Source organism: Phoca vitulina, unplaced genomic scaffold (assembly GCF_004348235.1).
Source record: "Phoca vitulina isolate PV1807 unplaced genomic scaffold, GSC_HSeal_1.0 scaffold16, whole genome shotgun sequence".
NCBI classification, from domain to species: Eukaryota; Metazoa; Chordata; class Mammalia; order Carnivora; family Phocidae; genus Phoca; species Phoca vitulina.
The window spans coordinates 12,392,044-12,414,540 of record NW_022589719.1 but is presented as its reverse complement, the minus strand read 5'-3'; the positions used below and the strand labels follow the sequence as shown (position 1 = coordinate 12,414,540).

At 39.8% G+C, this 22,497-nt stretch overlaps 1 protein-coding gene across 1 annotated transcript; it reads right to left on the bottom strand.

Moving 5' to 3' along the window:
• Positions 1 to 1,087: 1,087 nt before the first annotated feature.
• Positions 1,088 to 20,763, bottom strand: DEPDC7 (DEP domain containing 7). Its single transcript, XM_032413971.1, has 9 exons — positions 20,648 to 20,763; positions 9,503 to 9,893; positions 7,281 to 7,408; positions 6,281 to 6,470; positions 3,294 to 3,505; positions 2,185 to 2,327; positions 1,872 to 1,997; positions 1,693 to 1,771; positions 1,088 to 1,387 (listed from the first exon to the last, which is right to left on the bottom strand). Exons 1-9 carry the CDS (start codon positions 20,718 to 20,720, stop codon positions 1,194 to 1,196), a joined length of 1,536 nt encoding a protein of 511 aa, XP_032269862.1. The 5' UTR covers positions 20,721 to 20,763; the 3' UTR covers positions 1,088 to 1,193.
• Positions 20,764 to 22,497: the final 1,734 nt, after the last annotated feature.

Here is a 22,497-nt window from a genome sequence, read left to right as displayed (position 1 = left end):
ACATGATAAAAGTTAGTACAAGCTTGCAATCAGCAAAATCCAGACTGTGGAGAAACTCAAGAACTAACCAGGTTTATTCAATGACAGAGGCAGAGTGAGAAAAGGAGGAGGAGGAGAAGGAGGAGTTAAAAGAAGAATATATAGATTAAAAGAGACTTTTTTTAAAAAGAGATTTTACTTGACACAGAGAGAGACAGAACACAAGCAGCGGGAGCAGGAGAGGGAGAAGCAGGCTTCCGGCGGAGCGGGGAGCCCGATGCGCGGCTCGATCCCAGGACTCTGGGAATCATAACGTGAGCCAAAGGCAGATGCTTAACAACTGAGCCACCCAGGCGCCCCGGATTAAAAGAGACTTAAGAAGCACATTAACCAATTGTAATTTATGGACCTTAATGGATCCCTATTTGAGTAAACTGTCAAAATCATTTGAGATCAGAAAATGTGACTACTGACTGCATATTTGATGGTATTAAGGAATTGTGGGTTTGTGTGTATGTAATGATGATATTGTGGTTATTTTTTTTATGTCCTTATCTTTTAGCCATGCATTCTGAAATTTAATAGATTAAGTGATATGATGTCTGACGTTTGCTGGGGTGGGAGCAAGGAATGCATGGGGGTATAGATTAAATGAGATTGGCCATGAGTTGCCAATTGTTGAAAGTGGATAATAGGTACATGGAAGTTATTCTTTTATTCTGTTCTCTCCCATTTTTAAATGTTTGAATTTTTCCCCAATAAACTTAAAAGATGTTGAAGTTTTCAAAATCATTAGGACAGTTCAATTTCTGACTTGTCTACTGTTTATGGTAATTAGCAAATTCACTTTATCATAGCCTGAGTTTCTCTCTTGTATCTTTAAGGAGTACCTCTTAAGGTAAAAACCACACTCCTATTAACGAGTACTATTTAATACTTTGTTATGTAAACACTGCAATGTCGTATCATTAAATTTCTATGATGTTCTATAAAGTATTGGGCACAGTACTTATAAATCAGCTCACCCTAAAGAGGTTAATATCTAACAGCAATACACCATCTAATACTCAGTTTCAGACACGGAAGTTTATACAAAAAATGTTTTATTAAGTACAATTTCATATTTAGAACATCTAAGATTACAAATGTGATTAGATATTTAGGATACATAATTTATTATTAAAATACATAAGTTATATACAGACATTAAAAACTCAGTCTCCAAAATACTCAATAAAGATGTCTGGATGACACTTATAGAACTGACCTAGCAATTTTTTCTTCTCTTTGGCAGATAGTTTTGAATCCGCATCAATAGTCTTTAGTAAATTCATTAGTTCATCCTTGGTTGTCTTCTGTGTATGGTCAGAATAATCACTTTGATCAATTCTCTGGCAATATATATATCCTTTATGTTTAAAAGTAAAAAGTTCAGTTAATGAATCTATTCCTCAGATTTAACTAAAAAAAAAAGCAGTATTTTTACATTTATATTCTTATTCCCCAGTTTATAAAATGCATTGAAGATGCTAAGCACTGCTGACTGTCTAAATTTGGTCAAGTTACTTTTTGACATAAGGAGGCTCTCTGCTAAGTCTGGATAACCCTGAGGAATTTAAAGTTTAGTTGAAATTAAAGTGCAACAAAATACTTTCAAATAAACACTAGGAATTTATCTTTGGAAGATCATGAAAATTATATTTCTCAAATTACCTGTGTCTCTATTTGGATCTCTTCCTTTCTGAATGGCCATGAGCTTAACACTAACAATTTTATGTAGAGTTCCTGGAATCTTAAAAAAAAAAAAAAAAGGAGGGACACAGATTATTCAAATGCATTTTAATCCAGTGATCTATTACATAAGCTCAACTTAACTACTTTCAGAATCTTACCTTAAAAACATCTTTTTGATGATCCATTAAAAAGAGTACGAGAAGATCAGTTTTGCCTTTAGATAAATTTTTATTGTCAACAATCGCTTTTGAGAATATCCTTTTCACAACCATTCGGTTGTCGCTCTATAAAAATAAAACACACCCAATAGTGTATATTTAAAAGAATGAGTTTATATAAAAGGCAATGTTGAATATTAATAGTCATTACTCATTTCAGCATATTTGATGCCGATGTGAAATAATCTGACTTGTGGGTCCTGTAAGAACTAAGGCTGCTCGAATACAATTCACATTTAGACAAAAGACTTACTTCTTTCTGTAATTTAAATTCAGAAGGATGTGCTGCAACAGCCATGAAATACAGTAGTCTTCTAAATTCTTCTCTATTTTGGGAGTCCAGAAGCTTTAGAAAGAGCTGAGTGGCTTCTAATGCTATTTCAGTCTTCCCGTTCACTTCAGCCGAAAGAAAAAACTGCTTTTAATTTTGACCAAATATGACTATCAAAGGGAACAAAATTTAAGGTAAAGCTGAAGCTAAACACTAAACTTACTCAAAACTATTTTTTTTTTAAGATTTTATTTATTTATTTGACAGAGAGAGAGAGAGAGATCACAAGTAGGCAGATAGGCAGGCAGGCAGAAGGAGAGGGAGAAGCAGGCTCCCCACTGAGCATGGAGCCCGATGCGGGGCTCAATCCCAGGATGCTGGGACCATGACCCGAGCAGAAGGCAGACGCTTAACCGACTGAGCCACTCAGGGGCCTCTCAAAACTATTTTCAAAAGCAAAACAAAACAACTAGGAATTACAATAAATGACCAATACCAACCGTCAGGCAGCCTATTCTCAAATTGGCAACTGATACCCTAAATCCTTGTCATAATCATCTTAGGATGTTAAATTAAACTCTTGGCTTTGTAAATAAATTCTCAGCCTGCTTTTCATTAATTCAACACATTTCAAGGGTACACTATGTGTAAAATACTGATGTATCCAACTCTACCTGAGAAAAATAGAAAGGATTCTCTGAAATCCACAATTTGTTTTCAACAAACCATGTCGAACAGTCTGGCTCATTGGTAGAGGGATTGAGTGTCTGCCATTTTGAAGACAATGAAGCGGGGGAGAGTGGTGGTGTTGGTAGTGTTTTCTAAAGAAGAGAACTGCCACACTATACCTATTAAACTTCCAGGGAATTAGGGCAGCATTCTCCTGTGCCAACCAGAAGTTCCTGCATAACTTTAGAGCTTACTAAAGCCTCCTTCCAAATGAACCCTAGAAGTTTGGAATAAACATACTTTCCATGGATTTATCCAGATCCACTTCGAGCCTGAAGCAGTTTGGTTCATTCTGAGGATAATTAACTTTTTCCTGTTTCCTCCAAAAGACAAATTCCAGTATCCAGTAAGATCTTACTTACCTAAGAGCTCTGCAATGCCATTATGAACATCAGATAAGTGATTTAACAGAGGTTCCCTACTACTGTAATATTTGCCAATGGCATCAAACAGAAGTTCTTTCACTAAGTCTATCCTATCTGGTTGCTCAGGAAAGTTTCTGCTTATGTCCACCACCATCTGGTCTGGAAGGTATTCTAAGCAATCAGTTGCTGCAGAGAGCCATTCATCTTCCCTATGGGGGAAAAAAGAATTATTTTTTAAAAAATTATTTTAAGTATTTTAAAAAGCAAGTAACAAATATACACACAGTACCTAATTTACTACCTCTTTCAAGTTTGCCATGAGGATAAATTTCTATACACTTAGATATAGATATGTGTAATTCTTTTTAAAATATAGCTAGATCATGTATCACAGACAAAAAGTATGGCTTCATGTCTTCTTTTTCTTTTCGAAGTGAAAACAGAAGCTATCCACTACAATGTAAACTGAAAAGGATATCAAAATTCAAACTCTAATATTAAATTTACAACAGAGGTCCAGAAACTCTAAGTTACTTGCTCAGGGTCCCAGTTAGGACTGGATCCCAGATCTGACTCCTAGGCCAGTATTTTTCTAATATGATGTTGTGTATTTCAGAGCTCTGTGATCTATCATCTCTCACTCTGGCTAGGAGACAACAGAGGAAGATAAGGTAGGGTTTCAAAAATAATTAAATATTAGTTTCCATTTCTAATAAAATGCCACCTGGGTAAATCAGAAAAATGTTACATTTCAAGAAACAGAATTCTAGAATAACTTTTAATATTCAACTTGCTAATATACATGATATATTTTATATGTATTTTATATGTAGTTTAAAAAAGAACAACCATGTGCTCTACTGCTATGAACTCAGGACAACTAATTCTGCCACCACCCAGGAGCATTATATCGGGCAGGTCATGTCACCTTTCTGTGCATCAGCTTCATCAAGTTCATAGTAAGATGCAGCAAGATGATCTTCAAGGTCACTTCTAGCACAATTTCTAATTATTTAAAATGTAAGGTAATTATAAAATGTTTTCTTTTTTTTTTTTTTTCTTAAAGATTTTATTTATTTATTTGACAGAGAGAGAGACAGCGAGAGCAGGAACACAAGCAGGGGGAACGGGAGAGGGAGAAGCAGGCTTCCCGCTGAGCAGGGAGCCCGATGTGGGACTCGATCCCAGGACCCTGGGATCATGACCTGAGCTGAAGGCAGACGCTTAACGACTGAGCCACCCAGGCGCCCCAATTATAAAATGTTTTCATATGTTACTTTAGATCGTAGAAATATGGGGCACAGTCGGTGGAGCATGCAACTCTTGATCTTGGGGTTGTGAGTTCAAGCCCCATGATAGGTGTAGAGATTACTTAAAAATAAAATCTTAAAAAAAAACTAGATTATAAAAATAGGATTTAAATTCATTTTTTTTTTTTTAAAGAATTATAGGTATGTGGGGCACCTGGGAGGCTCAGTCAGTTAAATGTCCGACTCTTGATTTCAGCTAAAGATCACGATCTCAGGGCCCTGAAATAGAGCCTCACCTTGGGCTCCATACTGGAGGTGGAGCCTGCTTAAGATTCTCTCTAGCCCTCTGCCCCTCCCCCACCTTAAAAAAAAAAGAATTAGAGGTGTGATTTATTCAATTTTATTTATCTCTTTTTCCTTCAGTGCTCATCATAATGATTTAAATTCTTGTTGAATAATAATCGTCCTATTATACACACAGAGTTCAGTTAACTAGTATGTTAGGATTAACTTTTTTTTTACGTAAGGTTTTATTTATTTATTTAAGATTTTATTTATTTATTTGACAGAGAGAGAGAGACAGCAAGAGAGGTAACACAAGCAGGGGGAGTGGGAGAGGGAGAAGCAGGCTTCCCGCTGAGCAAGGAGCCCGGTGTGGGGCTTAATCCCAGGACCCTGGGATCATGACCTGAGCCGAAGGCAGATGCTTAACGACTGAGCCACCCAGGCACCCCTTGCATAAGGTTTTAAACTACCTTTTGGTATTTAACTATTAATAGTTCACTGGACTGTGGAACTTGTGAAGAAGTACTGAGAAATGTAAGTTGCATTCCTTTTAAACATTCCCATCTCCCTAACTACTGAACACGATGTGCTGAGGCAAAGTAATTAAAAATTAAACAAGCTAGAAAATACAAGATTTTAACCTTTAATAATTTTACTTAAGAAAAGAATTTCAAAGTTATAAGGAATATAGAACTCTTTCTTAAGGGAAAAAAAAAAAATCATACTTCCTTTAGCACCTGAAGTTAAGCCTTCACAACTTAAGATTTATATTCAGAAGAATGATAGTCAGATATGAGAGCAAGAGTTACTTTCATTCTCTCTTCGATAAAACTAGTTAATTAAAAAATACATATTCAAGGGGCGCCTGGGTGGCTCAGTCGTTAAGCATGTGCCTTCGGCTCAGGTCATGATCCCAGGGTCCTGGGATTAAGCCCCACGTCGGGCTCCCTGCTCAGCGGGAAGCCTGCTTCTCCCTCTCCCACTCCCCCTGCTTGTGTTCCCTCTCTCGCTATGTCTCTCTCTGTCAAATAAATAAATAAAATCTTTAAAAAAAATACATATTCAAGATATTTTGGAGAAGCATAAAGGTATAGGTAGTCAAACAAGTCTAAGAATTTGTCAAATCTGTTTATTTTGTTCCAGGTCCCTTTGAAGACCAGAGAGCCCTACATTTTAACAAAGATAAGAAGAATCATTTTCTTCACTTGATGTGTAAGTAGGTTATGTGAGAAGCAAAAATAAATATAAAAAAATAATGAAAATTATATCTCTTTCTAATTTTGACCAAGGTAATTTTGTTCTTCACTTTCCCAAGTCCTGATAATTATCAACTGCTAATGCATATCTGATCCCGTGGACGGAAGAATTCAGGAGATTATCTTAAAACCATTATCTACGATTTTCCTACAAACACACTCAAATTATTGAGATAGATGTATTTCCACATACTGAGAGTCACTGTAAGCCTTGAGAATCCCTCGATCCAGATAGTTACTGCTGTTGACCAAATCAGGTTGCCTCTTAGGCTGAGGAACTTTAGATACAACCTCTTGCTGTTTGAGTAAGGAGTCAAGAAGTGGAAGGTCTACGAGCTGCAAGAGACGTCCAATTGTTTCTTCTTGCCATACTTCATTAATAACTACACAGGAAAAACGACAAAGTGAAAAGTAAAAATATTTACTAAATACTCACCACGATATTTGTCTAGGCAAGTCTAAGGTATAAATTTTGGCAAAAAAAAAGAGAAAAGAGAAAAAAAAGTCAACCTTATTTATAAAGTGGTTTCTTATGACAAAGTAAAACAATTCAAGATTTGTTTAAAGTGTAGGAGAACAGACTTTAGACAGCAGGAATTCTTTTCATTCTTCTACTGTAAAAGCAATATGGCAGAGATAAGAGATCAAGTCATATAACATGTTAATAAGGACTTTGGAAGAAAGAATGATTCATTATTCAATCTGAAAACTGGTCTGAAACTATTGGCTGCAGATTATTCCACTCAGGGTTTCCACAACTGGGATGGGGGAGGGAAGGTGGAAATCAGTCATTAATCTGCATTCCATTGCCACAGACAAGGAAGAACATAAGAGTTCTGTTAATGTTCTAATGTAATTTTCAAAATTTTATTTAACCTCATAAAATGTTAGAGAAAAAAATATCTGAGAGCATATTTAAAATAAATAAAAATCTGCACGCAAAACACTGCAGCTTGAACCTCTGCCAGCTGATAGGACAAAAGTCAGTGTTCAAGAATTGCAACACTGATCATTTGTTGAAGATAATAGACCTCTGTTAAAACTTAATATAAACAACTTTAATACACAGTGTACTCTTTCTTTGTGCTCTGAATATTTAAATTCTAATAAAGGTTAAGATTGAAAAGTTTTAAATAACTAATTTTATCTGAAGTTGGTCTTCTAAATTTCTTACTTGCATCATCTTTACTTACCTTGTGGAGACAAGGTTGCAGAGATGTTTACAGGAGGGGAGTTAGTAGGCTTTAAACTCAGATTTTCCCACAGATCCTCTAAACTTGCTGATTTGATATCAGGTGACTTAAATAATACATCGGAATACCTAAAATGAATTTATTTATTTTAGTATTATTTATTAATTATTAATTTATTTTAGTAAGCCCAGAGAAATACTTTACCATCAGAGAGCTGAGTTTCTACAAAGCTTATGTATTTCAGAGCAAAAACACAACAAATGCAAATTCTAAGAGTAGAATACAAAAACATCCACCTTCACTCTAGCCCAAATATACATACTCTAAATTTTTCTTTGAATATTTAGATTTAAGCAATTCGATGACTAAAATTTTGATCTCCAATTTTAAAACATAACCAAACTTCATTATGCTTACGGTTTTTATCACTTATCTCTATTTCTGGGGCATTCTTTGGTAGATAGTGCTCATCATTTTCCAAATATAGACCTATAAATATTTACCCACAATTCTGAAACCCCAAAGGCTGTGAGAAATCTAAAGTTTATTCAGAACTCATATAGTGACAAAACCTGTCCTCACTTTACTGGGGCCGGAGGGGGGAGGAAACCTGTCCTGCATAGTCTTTACTTATCCCAGTTAGTATGAGTATTTTGTTTACTGCAGAAATATTAATGCATTTCGTTACCAGATGCTCTCCCAGATCCCTCTAGGAGTGTTATCTAATATATGTTCTATCTACAAAATTATCTTTTTAAAACCTCCAAAGTTCCAAATTTCTAAATGCATGTGACCCCAAAGGTTTCACATAAAGAATGTGGACTTGCATTTGGAAAGCAGTGATTTTGCCCTATCTTACCCTCATATATCTTTCCTAAACAGAGAGGTAAATGTTATCATCTTTTAAATAGAGAGTCTTGAAAGTTAAGACATTAAGATATTTGATACGGGGCACCTGGGTGGCTCAGTTGTTAAGCGTCTGCCTTCGGCTCAGGTCATGATCCCAGGGTCCTGGGATCGAGCCCCGCGTCGGGCTCCCTGCTCAGTGGGAAGCCTACTTCTCCCTCTCCCACTCCCCCTACTTGGGTTCCCTCTCTTGCTGTGTCTCTCTCTGTCAAATAAATAAAAAATCTTTAAAAAAAAAAAAAAAAGATATTTGATATACTAAATACACTAAAAATACACAATTTTTGATACACTATACATTAAAAATAATTGAAAGGGGCGCCCGGGTGGCTCAGCTGGTTAAGCATCTGCCTTCAGGTTAGGTCATGATCTCAGGGTCCTGGGATCGAGCCCCACGTCGGGCTCCCTGCTCGGCGGGGAGCCTGCTTCTCCCTCTCCCTCCACCCCTCCCCATGCTTGTGCTTGCTCTCTCTCTCAAATAAATAAAACTTAAAAAAATAATAATAATTGAAAGTCGGTAACACTAAAACTCTTTGGGTCAGATCTGAATTATAAGAGCTTCAGTTACACGGTCACTTCTATACAGTTTAGCTGAAGAAAATAAAAGAGAAACGTCTTATTTCATGACAAATAACCAAGTTAATTATGTACTCATCACATACATCCATTTCAAGCACTGGGTTCTACAATTCTGTCCCCCAGTCTCCCTTGACATGATTCCGTCTTCACCACTGCTGCTCACTTCACCCTCATCTGTAGACTGCAATACTGCAATAGATTCCTAACTGGCTCTCCCAGTTAGGCTGTCCGTATGGCTGCCAGGATAGGATGACCTTTCTAAGATTCATTGTCATTTTCTGTGGCCTCCCCAACATCTGTATGATTGATTGCAAACTCTTTATGTCGTATGTCATATAAAATCCTCTGCATTCTGGGTCCCACATGCCTTTCATACTTAACATCTACCATGTCCTGGATTCTAGTGATAACCCACCAGCCTCCCTTCACCTTTTCTGTTCTCATATCACTTTGTGTATAAACTCTCTAACATATTTTTATACTATGATTGTAAATTGATGCAGAAAGAAAATCAAAGTTTGTTGATTATTTCTGCTAAATATAAAATATGAATAAGTAGGAATTCCAGGAGATACCAAATAAATAGAAATTCACTGTATTTTATCAAATTTCCCCACAGACCCAGATGTTAGCCTAATTTACAATTTCTAAAATAACATAAAGCCAGTCAGCCTCTCGCTAAAAAGTCGATGAAATCCTGCCAATATCCCCAGGATAATCTAACATTATATACTAACCTGGAAGGTGAATATCGCTTATTCTCTTTGCCTAACTGACTGTCTTGATTAGGTATGGTTGTGAATCTATAAAGGCTGCAACTACTATCTTCAAAGGTAGGTTTTTTGTCTTTTCCAAAGACTTTGGTTGGAACTGCTTCAAATACTTTGTAGTCCATAAGTGCTTGACACACTCTCACCACTTTGGCCCGAGGAATATCCACATCACCAAAATATTTATTCTGAATTAGGTGAGAAAAAATGACATCCACAGCTTCTGAACCAACAAAGCAGTCATTGTGTCTTTTTAAATGGTGTCTTCGCTTTTTCACCTGCACCTGTGTTTGAAGCGTGTTTATAATGCTGCTCCACACATACGTGGCTCCAAATGGTTTCTGGGCCACACTGAAACCTGCAAGGGGAAAAATGCAGAGTAACCTTGTTCATTTATAATCAGGTCTAAGCAATCCTTGAGCAAAAGGTGGCAATTTCCAAAGTTATTAATGAGGAACAATTATGAGGTTAGCTTGTTATTGAACTTTTAATCAGTAGCAGCTCATCAAAAATGCAGTGCGTACTCTATGCTGAACACTGTTCTATGGGCTTAGATACATCGGTGAGCAAAAGAGAGTCCCTGTTCTCACAGACTTCTACTTTGTGGGAAGATACACACAATATGTATGTGTTAGATGAGTGCTTAGGAGAAAAATAAAGCCTGGTGAAGAGGAGAACACTATTTTAGAGGGGATGTCTGGAAAGATCTGACAAGGTGATATCTGAGCAGAAGCCTGAGTAAAACCAGGAAGCAAGCTGTGCAGATATTTGGGGAAAGGGCAGAGAGAACAGAAAGAACAAAGGCCCGAGAAGCGAGTGTGCTTGGCCAGGAGAGGAGGAACAAGGCCAGCATGGCCTGAGCGGGTGACCAGGGAGAGAACAGTAGGAAGGGAGACCAGAGGGGAGTGGAAATGGTCTTTGGGGTGGGGGAGTGCAGATCAAGCAGGTCCTTGTGGCAGCTACTAATTATGTGCACAGAACTCTACTAAGTGCCTCACATTTAGGTCATTAGCAACCCCATGAGGTAGACATAATCTCTACTTGAGAAATGGAGAATAGATTCACAGAGGTTAAGTGTAACTTCCAGACATTATGTTGTAAGAGGTGCTACTGGAATTTGGTTCATGGTCTGTATCATTTAGACACACACACACACACAGGAGTTGGAATAAACTACTATTTTTAAAGCTTCCTATTATGCAGCTTATAAGTTAAGTACTTTGTAACAGGGAAAACTGGTTCCTGCCCAATAGGAGCTCACAGCCTACCACAAAGATAGGAAAAGCATAGAAACTGAGCAAGATTTTAGCAAAACAGAAAAGAAAGAAAACATGCTTTCAAAGATTTATCACATTTTTCCTCATTGTAATAAACGGATATTTGGCAAAACTACAAAGAAAAGGAGAAACAATTAAAAGGAAAAAAAAATGGACCTTAGTTTTAATAAGCTGATGGAACAGAGTCTAGCTAATCATCAGCTTGTTGGCTGGCTGGCTGGCTGGCTGGCTGGCTCTCTTTTTACATAAACAGAGTATGCCTTTTTATGTGTTACACTTTTCAATGATCCTCTGAATATTCAGTGGTTCTAATTTTTAAGTCCCCAGTTTTGTTAGGTGTCTTACTCCCTTCATTTTTAGGATACTCTGACAGAGAAGTTGAAAAGTTACTACTTCCCTTAAGGTTGTGTAAAAAGGAAAACTATGCATCAGTAAAACTGTAAGGAACAAGGGGAGACATAACTAAAGAAACTGCTACCTGAAATTACCTTCCTGCCTTTTTAGATAAATAGAATGTATGAGATGAAGGCAAAGGTAAGTTCCTGAAGGACATTAAAACTCCACTTAATGTACTAGGGTCATAAATTTTAAGTGGGTCATTTGGAATTCATCTTTTGTATTATAATAAATAAAAGAATCATAGTGAACCATCACACTGTATTCACTTACAGTGTCATTTTGTGCTACTAGAAATTTTAACATCTTCACCAGGAAAATTACTAACATACACACATGCACACACATAAAGCCCTTTACTGTTTATTTGTATACTTCCCAGACCAAAAATAGATGGGTAGTTTAACTATCTACCAATTATTATGTTAGTTTAAAATAATCAGCAAGACTGTTTTTATATTTTAAAATTCAAGATACTGGGCGCCTGGGTGACTCAGTCAGTTGGGCGTCTGCCTTCAGCTCAGGTCACGATCCCAGGGTCCTGGGAGCGAGTCCCGCATCAGGCTCCCTGCTCAGCGGGGAGTCTGCTTCTCCCTCTACCCTTCCCCCCTGCTCATGATCTCTCTCTCAAATAAATAAATAAAATCTTAAAAAAAAAATAAAAAAATAAAATTGCTAGTATTAGTTTAAAAAAAAATAAAATTCAAGATACTTCATAATCCAGTACTAAACAAAGAAGGTAGTAATTGATGCCAGTTTTCCAAATGTCATGTAGGCAGTTTTAAGGACTGAATTATAGGAGAATCAACTAGATAAACTAGTAAAACTATTTCCAAGGTGGAAATAGATATACTACTGGCACAGTATTTAATATCTACTGAATAGAGCCAGAATGGAGCATTTAAGGAAATCTCAAAATCTGTCCAGGTCATTCCTGGTATCTAGAACCCAGGAGTAGCTGCGCTGTTTCCAGACACAATAACTAATTAAAAGGAGTGTTCAAGGTTAATATTCTTAGCTTCTTAAAATATTAGAGATTATAGCTGGATTTAAATGAACTTAATGAAAAAAATAAATAAATGAACTTAATGTCTGCTCTTTAGTCTTTTTTCAAATCTTCATTATATTATTACTAATAACTAATATTTGAGTACTTAAATATGACAAGCTCTGTCTTCTCTTGCTTAATCCTGATAAACTTCTCTGAAATACTTATTAATAATCTTACTTTGAGGAAATTGAGGTTCATGAGTTAAACAAACCCAGTTTCACAAGTAGTAAACATACTTCTAGGACTCAAATATAAATACATTAAGTCACCAGTTTTAGCATCAACTTTTCACTGAAGACTTGGATTAAGTGAAAGAGCTTTAAGCGAGCCAATGAGATTAGAAGAAACAAAACAACTTTAAGATTTGTGAGCCCTAAAAAAAAAAAACATTGTGAACCCTTAGCAAAGCTATTTAAAAACAGCAGGCATGGTGCCCGGGTGGCTCAGTCGGTTAAGCGTCTGCCTTCAGCTTGGGTCATGATCTCAGGGTCCTGGGATTGAGCCCCACGATGGCCTCCTTGCTCAGCAGGGAGTCTGCTTCTCCCTCTCCCTCTGCCCCTCTCCCCTGCTCATGCTCTAATATATAAATAAAACCTTTAAAAAAAAAAGCAATCATTAAATAAACCAATAAATAAATAAATAAAAACAGTAGCCATTAGTCCTAAAATAAAGTAGGATATCATAAATTCTATAATATATACTAGTCACAGTACACAGGAGTAGGAGAGGAGAGGAAAGTAAGATTCAAACTTGTAGAGATCAGAGGGCCTTTTAAGTAGCAGTGAAATATACTTCTGGGCTGGTAATGATATTAAATTTGATACACCTCAGTCATAACAGTTGAGCTACAAGTAGGTAGGTATACAAATCTTAAAAATTAAGGCTGAGTCACTTACTAATTGGAGATCAATAAGACAACAGAAGGGGTGGGAAGGAAGGGATACACAGCTTCAGTGACATGGAAAAGGCTAGTCTTCAGAGGGGAAGTAAGAAGAATAAATTTCCACATATTAACTTGCTGCTTAAATATGGGAAAATCAGGAAGTTCTGCAGGTTGGATAACATGGTATAAAAGATTAAAGAACAGGTTAGAGCAGGATAGTAGGCACCTATGAGCCATGCAAAGTTTCCAGAGTCCTCCAGGCATGATACAATTCAGCCCTTTCAGGTCCCCTCTGTTCTCACTGACCATTAATTCCCAACATTGCATCCTGGGATATTTCCCCTCAAGCATCACCACCCACAGACCCAAACTAGCTCATGTTCATACAGATACTTTAATACATAATATACCCTGCACTTGACAAGTACATGTGCCAAAACCCACACCAGGATAACCTGTTTTTTTAATGCTGACTTCACCAGTTGAACACAGATCCCCCACATGCTGGTTTGAAATTTATTTATCATTATCTAAGAGTTGAAATGAATATGGGTATAGCAGACCATGGCACAGTGAGACAAATTACTGTGACTTCTAAACAGGATTCAAGAGACCAGAAGTAGACAAAGAGTACTTTGTAAGTCTAGCATCAGAATTTCAGCTTCAGCTTGTCCTCAGCCCTCACTTGCATATGAGCTAGACATTTCTTTAAAATTCATCACTATCTAATTATTAGTGATGCTCACCTTATTAACCCAGGTGCCCCAGTCGGTTAAGTGTCCGACTCTTGATTTTGGCTCAGGTCATGATCTCAGGGTCGTGAGATGGAGCCACACATCGGGCTCTGTGCTGGGGGTGTGGAGCCTGCTTGAGATTCTCTCTCTCCCTCTCCCTCTGCTCCTGCCCCAACCCCCTCTCTCCCCTCTCTAAAATTAATTAATTAAAATTCATCACTATTTGCATCTTGATGCTTCCTTATTTACATTTGGTCAAGAGTGTTCTAAAAGCATCATGATGAAAGGATCAAAGAATCTAGAGATGAGCTGTGATAACCTGGGATAAGAGAATTAACCTCTATAGGTTGGTTTCTTCATTTACTGATATAAGAGCTGAACACTGTGTTTAAGGTTGGTTTCAGGTCTAAACATCTGATTACAGGATCTTATTTTATTTTATTTTTAAAGATTTTATTTATTTATTTGACAGAGACAGAGATAGCGAAAGCAGGAACACAAGCAGAGGGAGTGAGAGAGGGAGAAGCAGGCTTCCTGCCGAGCAGGGAGCCCGATGCGGGGCTTGATCCCAGGACCCTGGGATCATGACCTGAGCCGAAGGCAGACGCTTAACGACTGAGCCACCCAGGCACCCCTGATTATAGGATTTGAGAGACTGAAATTCTACCCATCTCCATTTAGAATGGACATTGAACACCACATAAAATATGGTAAGAAATGAGGCATAGAAACAAATGTGACCTTATCAGATAAAAAGCTTTTTTGGAAGGTGGCCTAACAAGAGGCTCAGAGATTGTTTTAAACTAGATCTATAACATACTATACATGCTCGTAAGCACTATATAAGCCTAGGCTAGTTAACATTCATTTTTCAAGCGCTCATCTTTATTCGCTTGAAAGCAATAGTTATTTTTCAAAACCAAGACCTGTCCTTTGCATGTATTTGAAATCTACCCAAAAAAGTTTACCAACAATAAAAAAGTTAAATTTCTAATGTTGAACTCTTATATATGTGATGCTAATAATTATCTTCCCTTCTATAAATACACACTAAATAATCACATTATAATAATTCCCTAAAAATCAAGTCATAAAGCAGATGTGTCAAGAAATTACATTTATTCAAAAGTTACAAAAGGATAATCAGCTTCACCTATGATCTGTGTAACACATCTACTACGGCCCTGCTGGTGAAACCTACTTACGGGCAAAAACAATTCTATGATCACTTCAAATTAGTAGGATTACTCGCCTCCTTAGAAGATCATATACACATTAATAAAAGTGGATCCCAATGCAAGGTAAACACACAAAGAATTATGAAAAAAATGCTACTTCTAAATGAACATGTAACAATTCCTTTTCATTCTCGGGCATTAGACTATCCCCACCCCACAGGAAAAAAAAAAAAAAGAATTCAGCTAGCTCATGTTAGGCAATTTTCCACAAAACCTGAACAGTGAGCTAGTGCCTTCTTTTTTTCAAATGTCCTTATAGTTTGCAAAAGTTCAAATTATTTAATTGCCTTATAGACTGCCTCACATAATACATTTGGTTATTCGATACTTGTGGGTTGTAGATGATTGCCAACTACTAAAAATTTTTAAAGGAGGGTTAATGCAGTGGTTCTTAGTGGATGATTTTACTCCCAGCTAGATATTTGGCAGTGTCTGGAGACATTCTTGATCGTCACAAGCTGAGGAAGGGGAAGTGCTCCTGGCATTTAGTGAGTAGAGGGGCTAGGGACACTGCTGAAGTGTCAGCCCCCACGACAAAGAAAATGTCAACAGTGCCCAGAGTTCAGAAACTGTGGGTTAACTGAATAAATTAGGACACGAAAACTTGTGTTAATGCAGCAGGCACAGGGCTAGTTTCTGTGGATACAAAGAGTAAGACAAAAGCATGCAGTCTGGAGTCCCAGATCCCTGGGTTCTATTCTTGGCTCCATCATTTACTAGTAATGCAATCTTGGGCAAACAGTGTAACTTTTCTGTTGCAAAACAGAGCCGGGTCCACTTCTCTCAGTTACTCGGAGGATCACAGGAGACAATATAGGTAAGGTAGCTACCATCAGTACCCAGCAATGAACAGATGTATAACTCAAAACAAAGTGGGAAACTGTCACAATCTAGGAGAGCCTAAGATGTAATGTAATATCCTGAACAGGATCCTGGAACAGAAAAAGAACATTAGGCAAAAATTAAGGAAATCTTGGGGTGCCTGGGTGGCTCAGTTGGTTAAGTCAGCTCAGGTCATGATCCTGGAGTCCTGGGATCGAGTCCCGCATCGGGCTCCCTGCTCAGCAGGGAGTCTGCTTCTCCCTCTGACCCTCCTCCCTCTCATGCTCTCTCTCTCTCTCAAATAAATAAATAAATAATCTTTAAAAAAAAATTAAGGAAATCTGAATAAAGTATGGACTTCAGTTAATAATTATGTGTTAACATTGGTTCATTAATTGTGACAAATGTACTATACTAATGTAAGATGTTAATAATAAGGGAAAATGAGTGAAGGACATGTGGGTGGGAAATCTATATACAAACTTCATGACTTTTTTGTAAACCTAAATCTATTCTAAAATTCTAAGTTTGGGGCGCCTGATTGGCTCAGTCATTAGGCGTCTGTCTTCAGCTCAGGTGATGATCACAGGGTCCTGGGATCGAGCCCAGCATCAGGATCCCTGCTCAGCGGGAAGCCTGCTTCTCCCTCTCACACTCCCCTTTCTTGTCTTCCCTCTCTCGCTGTCTCTCTCTCTGTCAAATAAATAAAATCTTAAAAACAAAAAGAAAAAAAAGAAAATTCTAAAAGTTTATTTAAAAAGTAAAGAGGGGCGCCTGGGTGGCTCAGTCGGTTAAGCGTCCGCCTTTGGCTTAGGTCATGATCCCAGAGTCCGGGCATTGAGTCGCACATCGGGCTCCCCGCTCAGTAGGGAGTCTTCTTCTCCCTCTGCCCTTCACCTTGCTTGTGCTCTCTCTCACTTGCTCTCTCAAATAAATATTTTTTTAAAAATTAAAAATAAAAAAATAAAAAGTAAAAAGAAAAGGAAAGGTATTTTACTTCTTCTTCCTTCCTCTGACCTAAGGGGACAGAGTCCCTACCTTCAAAGAGTTTATCCTTTAACTATTCGTACCACCTGATGATGTCAAGCTTTAAACAGAATTCAGTAAATAAAGACTGCTAGCAGATAAGACCAAGATGTGTCACATACCAGAGGATTTAACTCTTCATCAGAAAATAATATATAAATCCTAAGTCATTTAGGGGCGCCTGGGTGGCTCAGTCGTTAAGCATCTGCCTTTGGCTCAGGTCATGATCCCAGCGTCCTGGGATCGAGCCCCGCATCGAGCCCCACATCGGGCTCCCTGCTCGGCGGGAAGCCTGCTTCTCCCTCTCACACTCCCCCTGCTTGTCTTCCCTCTCTCTCTGTGTCTCTCTTTGTCAAATAAATAAAATCTTAAAAAAAATAATAATCTATATAAAGAAAAATCCTAAGTCATTTAGTGGCTCAGTCAGTTGAGTGCCTGCCTTCAGCTCCACTCATGATCTTGGGGTCCTGGGATTGGTCCTGTTCAGCGGGAGGCCTGCTTCTCCCACTCCCTCTGCTCCTCCCCCCATTCATGTGTGCTCTCTCTGCTCTCTCTCAAATAAATAAATAAAATCTTTTTTTTTTTTAAGATTTTATTTATTTATTTGACAGAGAGAGACACAGCTAGGGAGGGAACACAAGCAGGGGGAGTGGGAGAGGGAGAAGCAGGCTTCCCGCTGAGCAGGGAACCCGATGCGGGGCTCGATCCCAGGACCCTGGGATCATGACCTGAGCCGAAGGCAGACGCTTAACGACTGAGCCACCCAGGCGCCCCAAATAAATAAATAAAATCTTAAAAAATTTAAAAAACATCTTAAGTCATTTAGGATTAAAGAGAATTTTTTTTTAAATTTTATTTTATTACGTTATGTTAATCACCATACATTACATCATTGGTTTTTGATGTAGTGTTCCATGATTCATTGTTTGCGTATAACGCCCAGCACTCCATTCAATACGTGCCCTCTTTAATACCCATCACCAGGCTAACCCATCCCCCCACCCCCCTCCCCTCTAGAACCCTCAGTTTGTTTCTCAGAGTTCATAGCCTCTCATGGTTTGTCTCCCCCTCCGATTTCCCCCCCTTCATTTTTCCCTTCCTACTATCTTCTTCTTTTTTTTTTTAACATATAATGTATTATTTGTTTCAGAATTTTAGAATTTTTTTCAAGAGGTTTTAAAATGTTACAGAATTGTCAAGACCAACGAAAAGAACTACATCTGTTGGACATTAACCAAAACCTTATGAAAATACATAAATGTAAAGAACTGAGTTTTGGGTATTCAAATAGGCAGCTGTGACTGAGTGGGAAAAACTTGCTATACAATGATACCAATATGCAATGCTTTTACTGCATATTGGTTTTGGTAGTCCAAAGTTTGTTTTCCTCTTATATGGTATTAGAGATGTCAGGCTGAAGCCTGAGACTGCCTCTAAAAAGAAGGCTGCAAGTAGGTAAAATATGTAAAAGAAATCTCTTCTAATAAGAACAACTTTAGGGGCGCCTGGGTGGCTCAGTCGTTAAGCATCTGCCTTTGGCTCAGGTCATGATCCCAGGGTCCTGGGATCGAGCCCCGCATCGGGCTCCCTGCTCGGCAGGAAGCCTGCTTCTCCCTCTCCCACTCCCCCTGCTTGTGTTCCCTCTCTAGCTGTGTCTCTCTCTGTCAAATAAATAAATAAAATCTTAAAAAAAAAAAAAAGAACAACTTTAAAACAGATTAAGAGAAGTATCCACAAAAGTAGGCATTGGCCCCTACTTTACTGCATACAGATTAATGAGACAGCATATGGGAAGTACTTTGAGCTCTCTGGAAAAGTGATACCAGGTGAATTCAAAGAATTAGGTTACAGTATGAAGGGATAACAGGGTAACACACCACTTTCTTGTTCGTCTATATTAAAAGGCAAATATCTTCGAAGTAAGTGCTGAAGGTTAGCTTATAGCATTCATATCTTCTACATAAATCAGGTCCCTGGTCATTACAGCCCCGTTAGGGCGTGGAAGAGTAACTATTCAGTAGAGAACGAAGTGTACAAAGCTGCTTGCCAGAGCACAAAGAAAGCCAATAGCAAGGAACCAAGAAGCACGGGCTCCTATTACTGTGCTCCCTGGGACTGTGACAGGGAACTAAAGGGTGGAAGAGGGATTAACAAATGCTAACAGGTAGGGTTCCAACCCTAGCAAGCAAAACAAATGAAAAAAGGCAGTGGGCCCTTCTCTGCCCACTGCACCTGCCGAGCAGGAAACTGGTCTTTTCCTTGGGTTCAAATCTGCTAACCAGCACTTCAGCTCTTCCCTCTGACAGTCACCTACTTAATTGTGAATACATATTCCCTTATGCCATCTAAGAACCTGTTCACAAAAGCCCAAAGCTCAGAACTGGTATTTCAGCTGTTAGAGAAGACAGGGTGCTATGGTTCTAATCACACAAAAGTTGGCAATTTCTTTCACTCAGACAGTAAGCCCAAAGATTTCCCAAGACTGTTTCCAATTTTGAATTCTCAAATGATGAATGAATCCCTCCTCTTCAAAATGCAAAACAAAGAGAAATTCTGAATGTAGCCATCATATGCTTATCTGAATCCTTTAAATTGGGGCAGAAGAAGGTCAATATTATGATTGTTCCTAGGAAAGTAGTTCTTTATCACAATTTATCATTAGTATTTTGAAGATTAAAAGGAACATTAGTAATTATAAGTCAACACAAGACTGGAGCCATTGAGATGCACCCAAATGACCTAAGTCAATTCACTGACTACCGTCATCTTGAGGAAGGAGTCAGTTTCACTGGTTGGTATTTTCCAAAGGAAAAGTTTCTGTCAGATAGGGAACCTATAACACCCCACACAGCCGATACAGAAAGGGGGAAAGGTTTAACTTATCTAGAAAGAAAAAGGAAAAAAAAAAAAAAAGCTGTGTTGTCTGAATATCTTTATTTACTGAGTTGTAATATGCTAGGAACAGAATTTTAGAACTGATCATCCATTCCGTTCATTTGTTTGGATATTCAAAGAAAGCAAAAGGCTAAGCAAACTACCCCCAAACATATGATTAAGCTGGTGGCAGAATTCACCAACGTCTCTCCTAATGTCATATAGCCATTAAAAAAAAAAAGTTCAAAACTTCTATTCACTGAAATACTGCTTATCCAGAAAATTTAACGAACAAATACTTTTTATGCCAAGTTCCTTCCCGTCGAACAAAAACCACTCATCACCCCCAGGATGTCTGGAGAACAGAGCGGGCAAGAGAGGCGCTGGTTCCCTGGCCATATTGTGGAGTCGAGGTCTGTGGATGAGACAGAAGGCAAAGAGCCCTCCAAGTCCAGATAGGCTTGCTACGAGTAACGACGTGGAGCCTGTCTGGAGACCTAGTGCGAGCGCCTGGCACGCAGCGCAGCGGGCCACTGACGAGCGCGCGGCGAAGTTCAAGTTGGGGAACTAAGTAAAAAGCTGGGCTGTGAGGGCGGCGGAGTCTGCCGGCCGAAGCCCACCCACAGGAGAGGGACCCAATTCGCCGACACGACGAGGTGCTGGCCTGAGTGGCTACAGACGCGCCGAGCCCGCTGGACCCGGCGGGGTCCCGGTCCCGCGCGAGAACCGCAGCCTGAGCGCCACCCCACCCCCCGCCCCCGGCCCGCCCCGGGACCCCCACACGCCCCGGACAGCGGTCCTCAGCACCTACCCGGAGGCCTCTGCGCCGGGCTGTGGAGAGCCGAGAGGTTCAGCGCCGCCGCCTTCTCCCGCACCGTGGCCATTACCGTGCCTGCCAGGTCACCACCTCCACCGACCGCTGCACCGCGGAGTGGGCGCCCGCCCCTCGGCCGCCAGTTAACTGGCCCGGGACGGGGCGGGGCTCCCGTCAGGTCCCGCCCCCGGCCCGCCCAGAGCGCCGCGCGCCACACTCCACGGGTCACGTGCCTGCCGGGGCGGTGGGTAACCTGCAGCCCCGCGGGCCGGGAAAAGGTGCGGCCCGCGGCCTCCTGGACTGCGCCGTGCGGTCGTGACGTGGGCGATAGCCAAGTAGGGAGCGTTTCAGTGTGGGCCGCGTGACCGGCGCCAACACCTACGCGGCCCGCTTCCCACCGTTGCTCGGCGTCTCCCCGGCGCTGGCGGCAGTTAGCGCCCCGCAGGCTCAGCCCACCTGGGTGCATACCATGTCCCACCGTGGATTAGCTCTGGGACTCGGCAAGTGGCTTAACTGCTCTGTGCCTCAGTGCCCTCACCTGTGGCGTGGAGTTTGGTTTTTGTTTGTTCTTTGTTTTTAAGTAGGCTCCACACCCAGCGTGGACTGCAACGGGGCTTGAACTCAGGACCCTGCGATCAAGACCTGAGCTGACACTGAGTCCGAAGCTTACCGACTGAGCCACCCCGGTCGCCCCTGGTGTGGAGTTTTTTGTTGTTGATGTTGTTGGGGTTTTGTTTTTGTTTTGGAAGATTTTATTTATTTATTTGAGAGAGATAGAGAGCAGGGTTTGGAGCAGAGGGAGAGGGAGATAATCTCTAGCAGATTCTGGGCTGGGTGAAGAGCCCATCCCACGACCCCAAGATCATGACCTGAGCAGAAATGAAGAGTCCGAAACTTAACCAGTTGAGCCACCGGGGTACCCCTGGTGTGGAGTTTTTTAATGAAGATTACACAAGCTAATTCATGTTCAGAATTTTAGTAGTTGGTTCTGAAAGGTTAGTGCTTAAAATTATGTCATGATGACAAATGCACTGAGTTTTTCCCGCATCCCTCCCTGTAAAAAAACCAAATCTTTATCTGGCCCAGGAGAGCATGTCTAGAGGTCATGGTTAGGAGGGCAGCTGGCTGGCCATGGGGCTGACTGCCAAGGAAATCGGTGTCGTCTCCAAAGTAACTCTGGGTCAGGAGGGTAGGGACAGAGTTTGCTATGCAAAGGGAGTGAAGGCTAGGAAAGACGGAAGGGAGGGTTGTGAACGGGAATTTGAAGCTAGGGAATCCAGGGGTTCACTGCTGGGGTACTTCTGAAAGGCTGAATGATCTAAGGGACCAATAATTCAACTGCTGGATACTTGCCCAATTTTTTCAAATTTGGGAATTTTGTAATGATTTTAAACCTTTGGTACATATAATGTTTGGTTAGAAGGAGGATGCCTGTGTGATCAGGTTGTAAATTAGAATGGTTTAAGGTGGGAATTCATTAGCTTATTGGAAGAAGCTCCTACATGTGGTTCAAAGAATACAACACTAAAAATACATACATGTGGTTGTTTCAAAGAATACAAACTTAAGAAGCTGTGACCCTAGAACCCCAGTTTAGTGCCTGGGACCCCAGCAGTTGCTGCTCTGAAGATTCAGAAAAGGTTGCCAACTGGTTAGTCCTTTTTTATATGCTCTCTCCCCCTGGTGGTAGTAAAACCTGGCCTCACTTCTGTTCAAGGAATTTCCTCTGTAATTTCTTAGTTGGTTCCTGCTTGCAGGAATAAGATACAATTTAGGACCAGTTTCAGGCATTCAATAGACCAGATAGTTAACTTTAGTCGTCCCAGGCAGCAGAATTGAATAAAAAC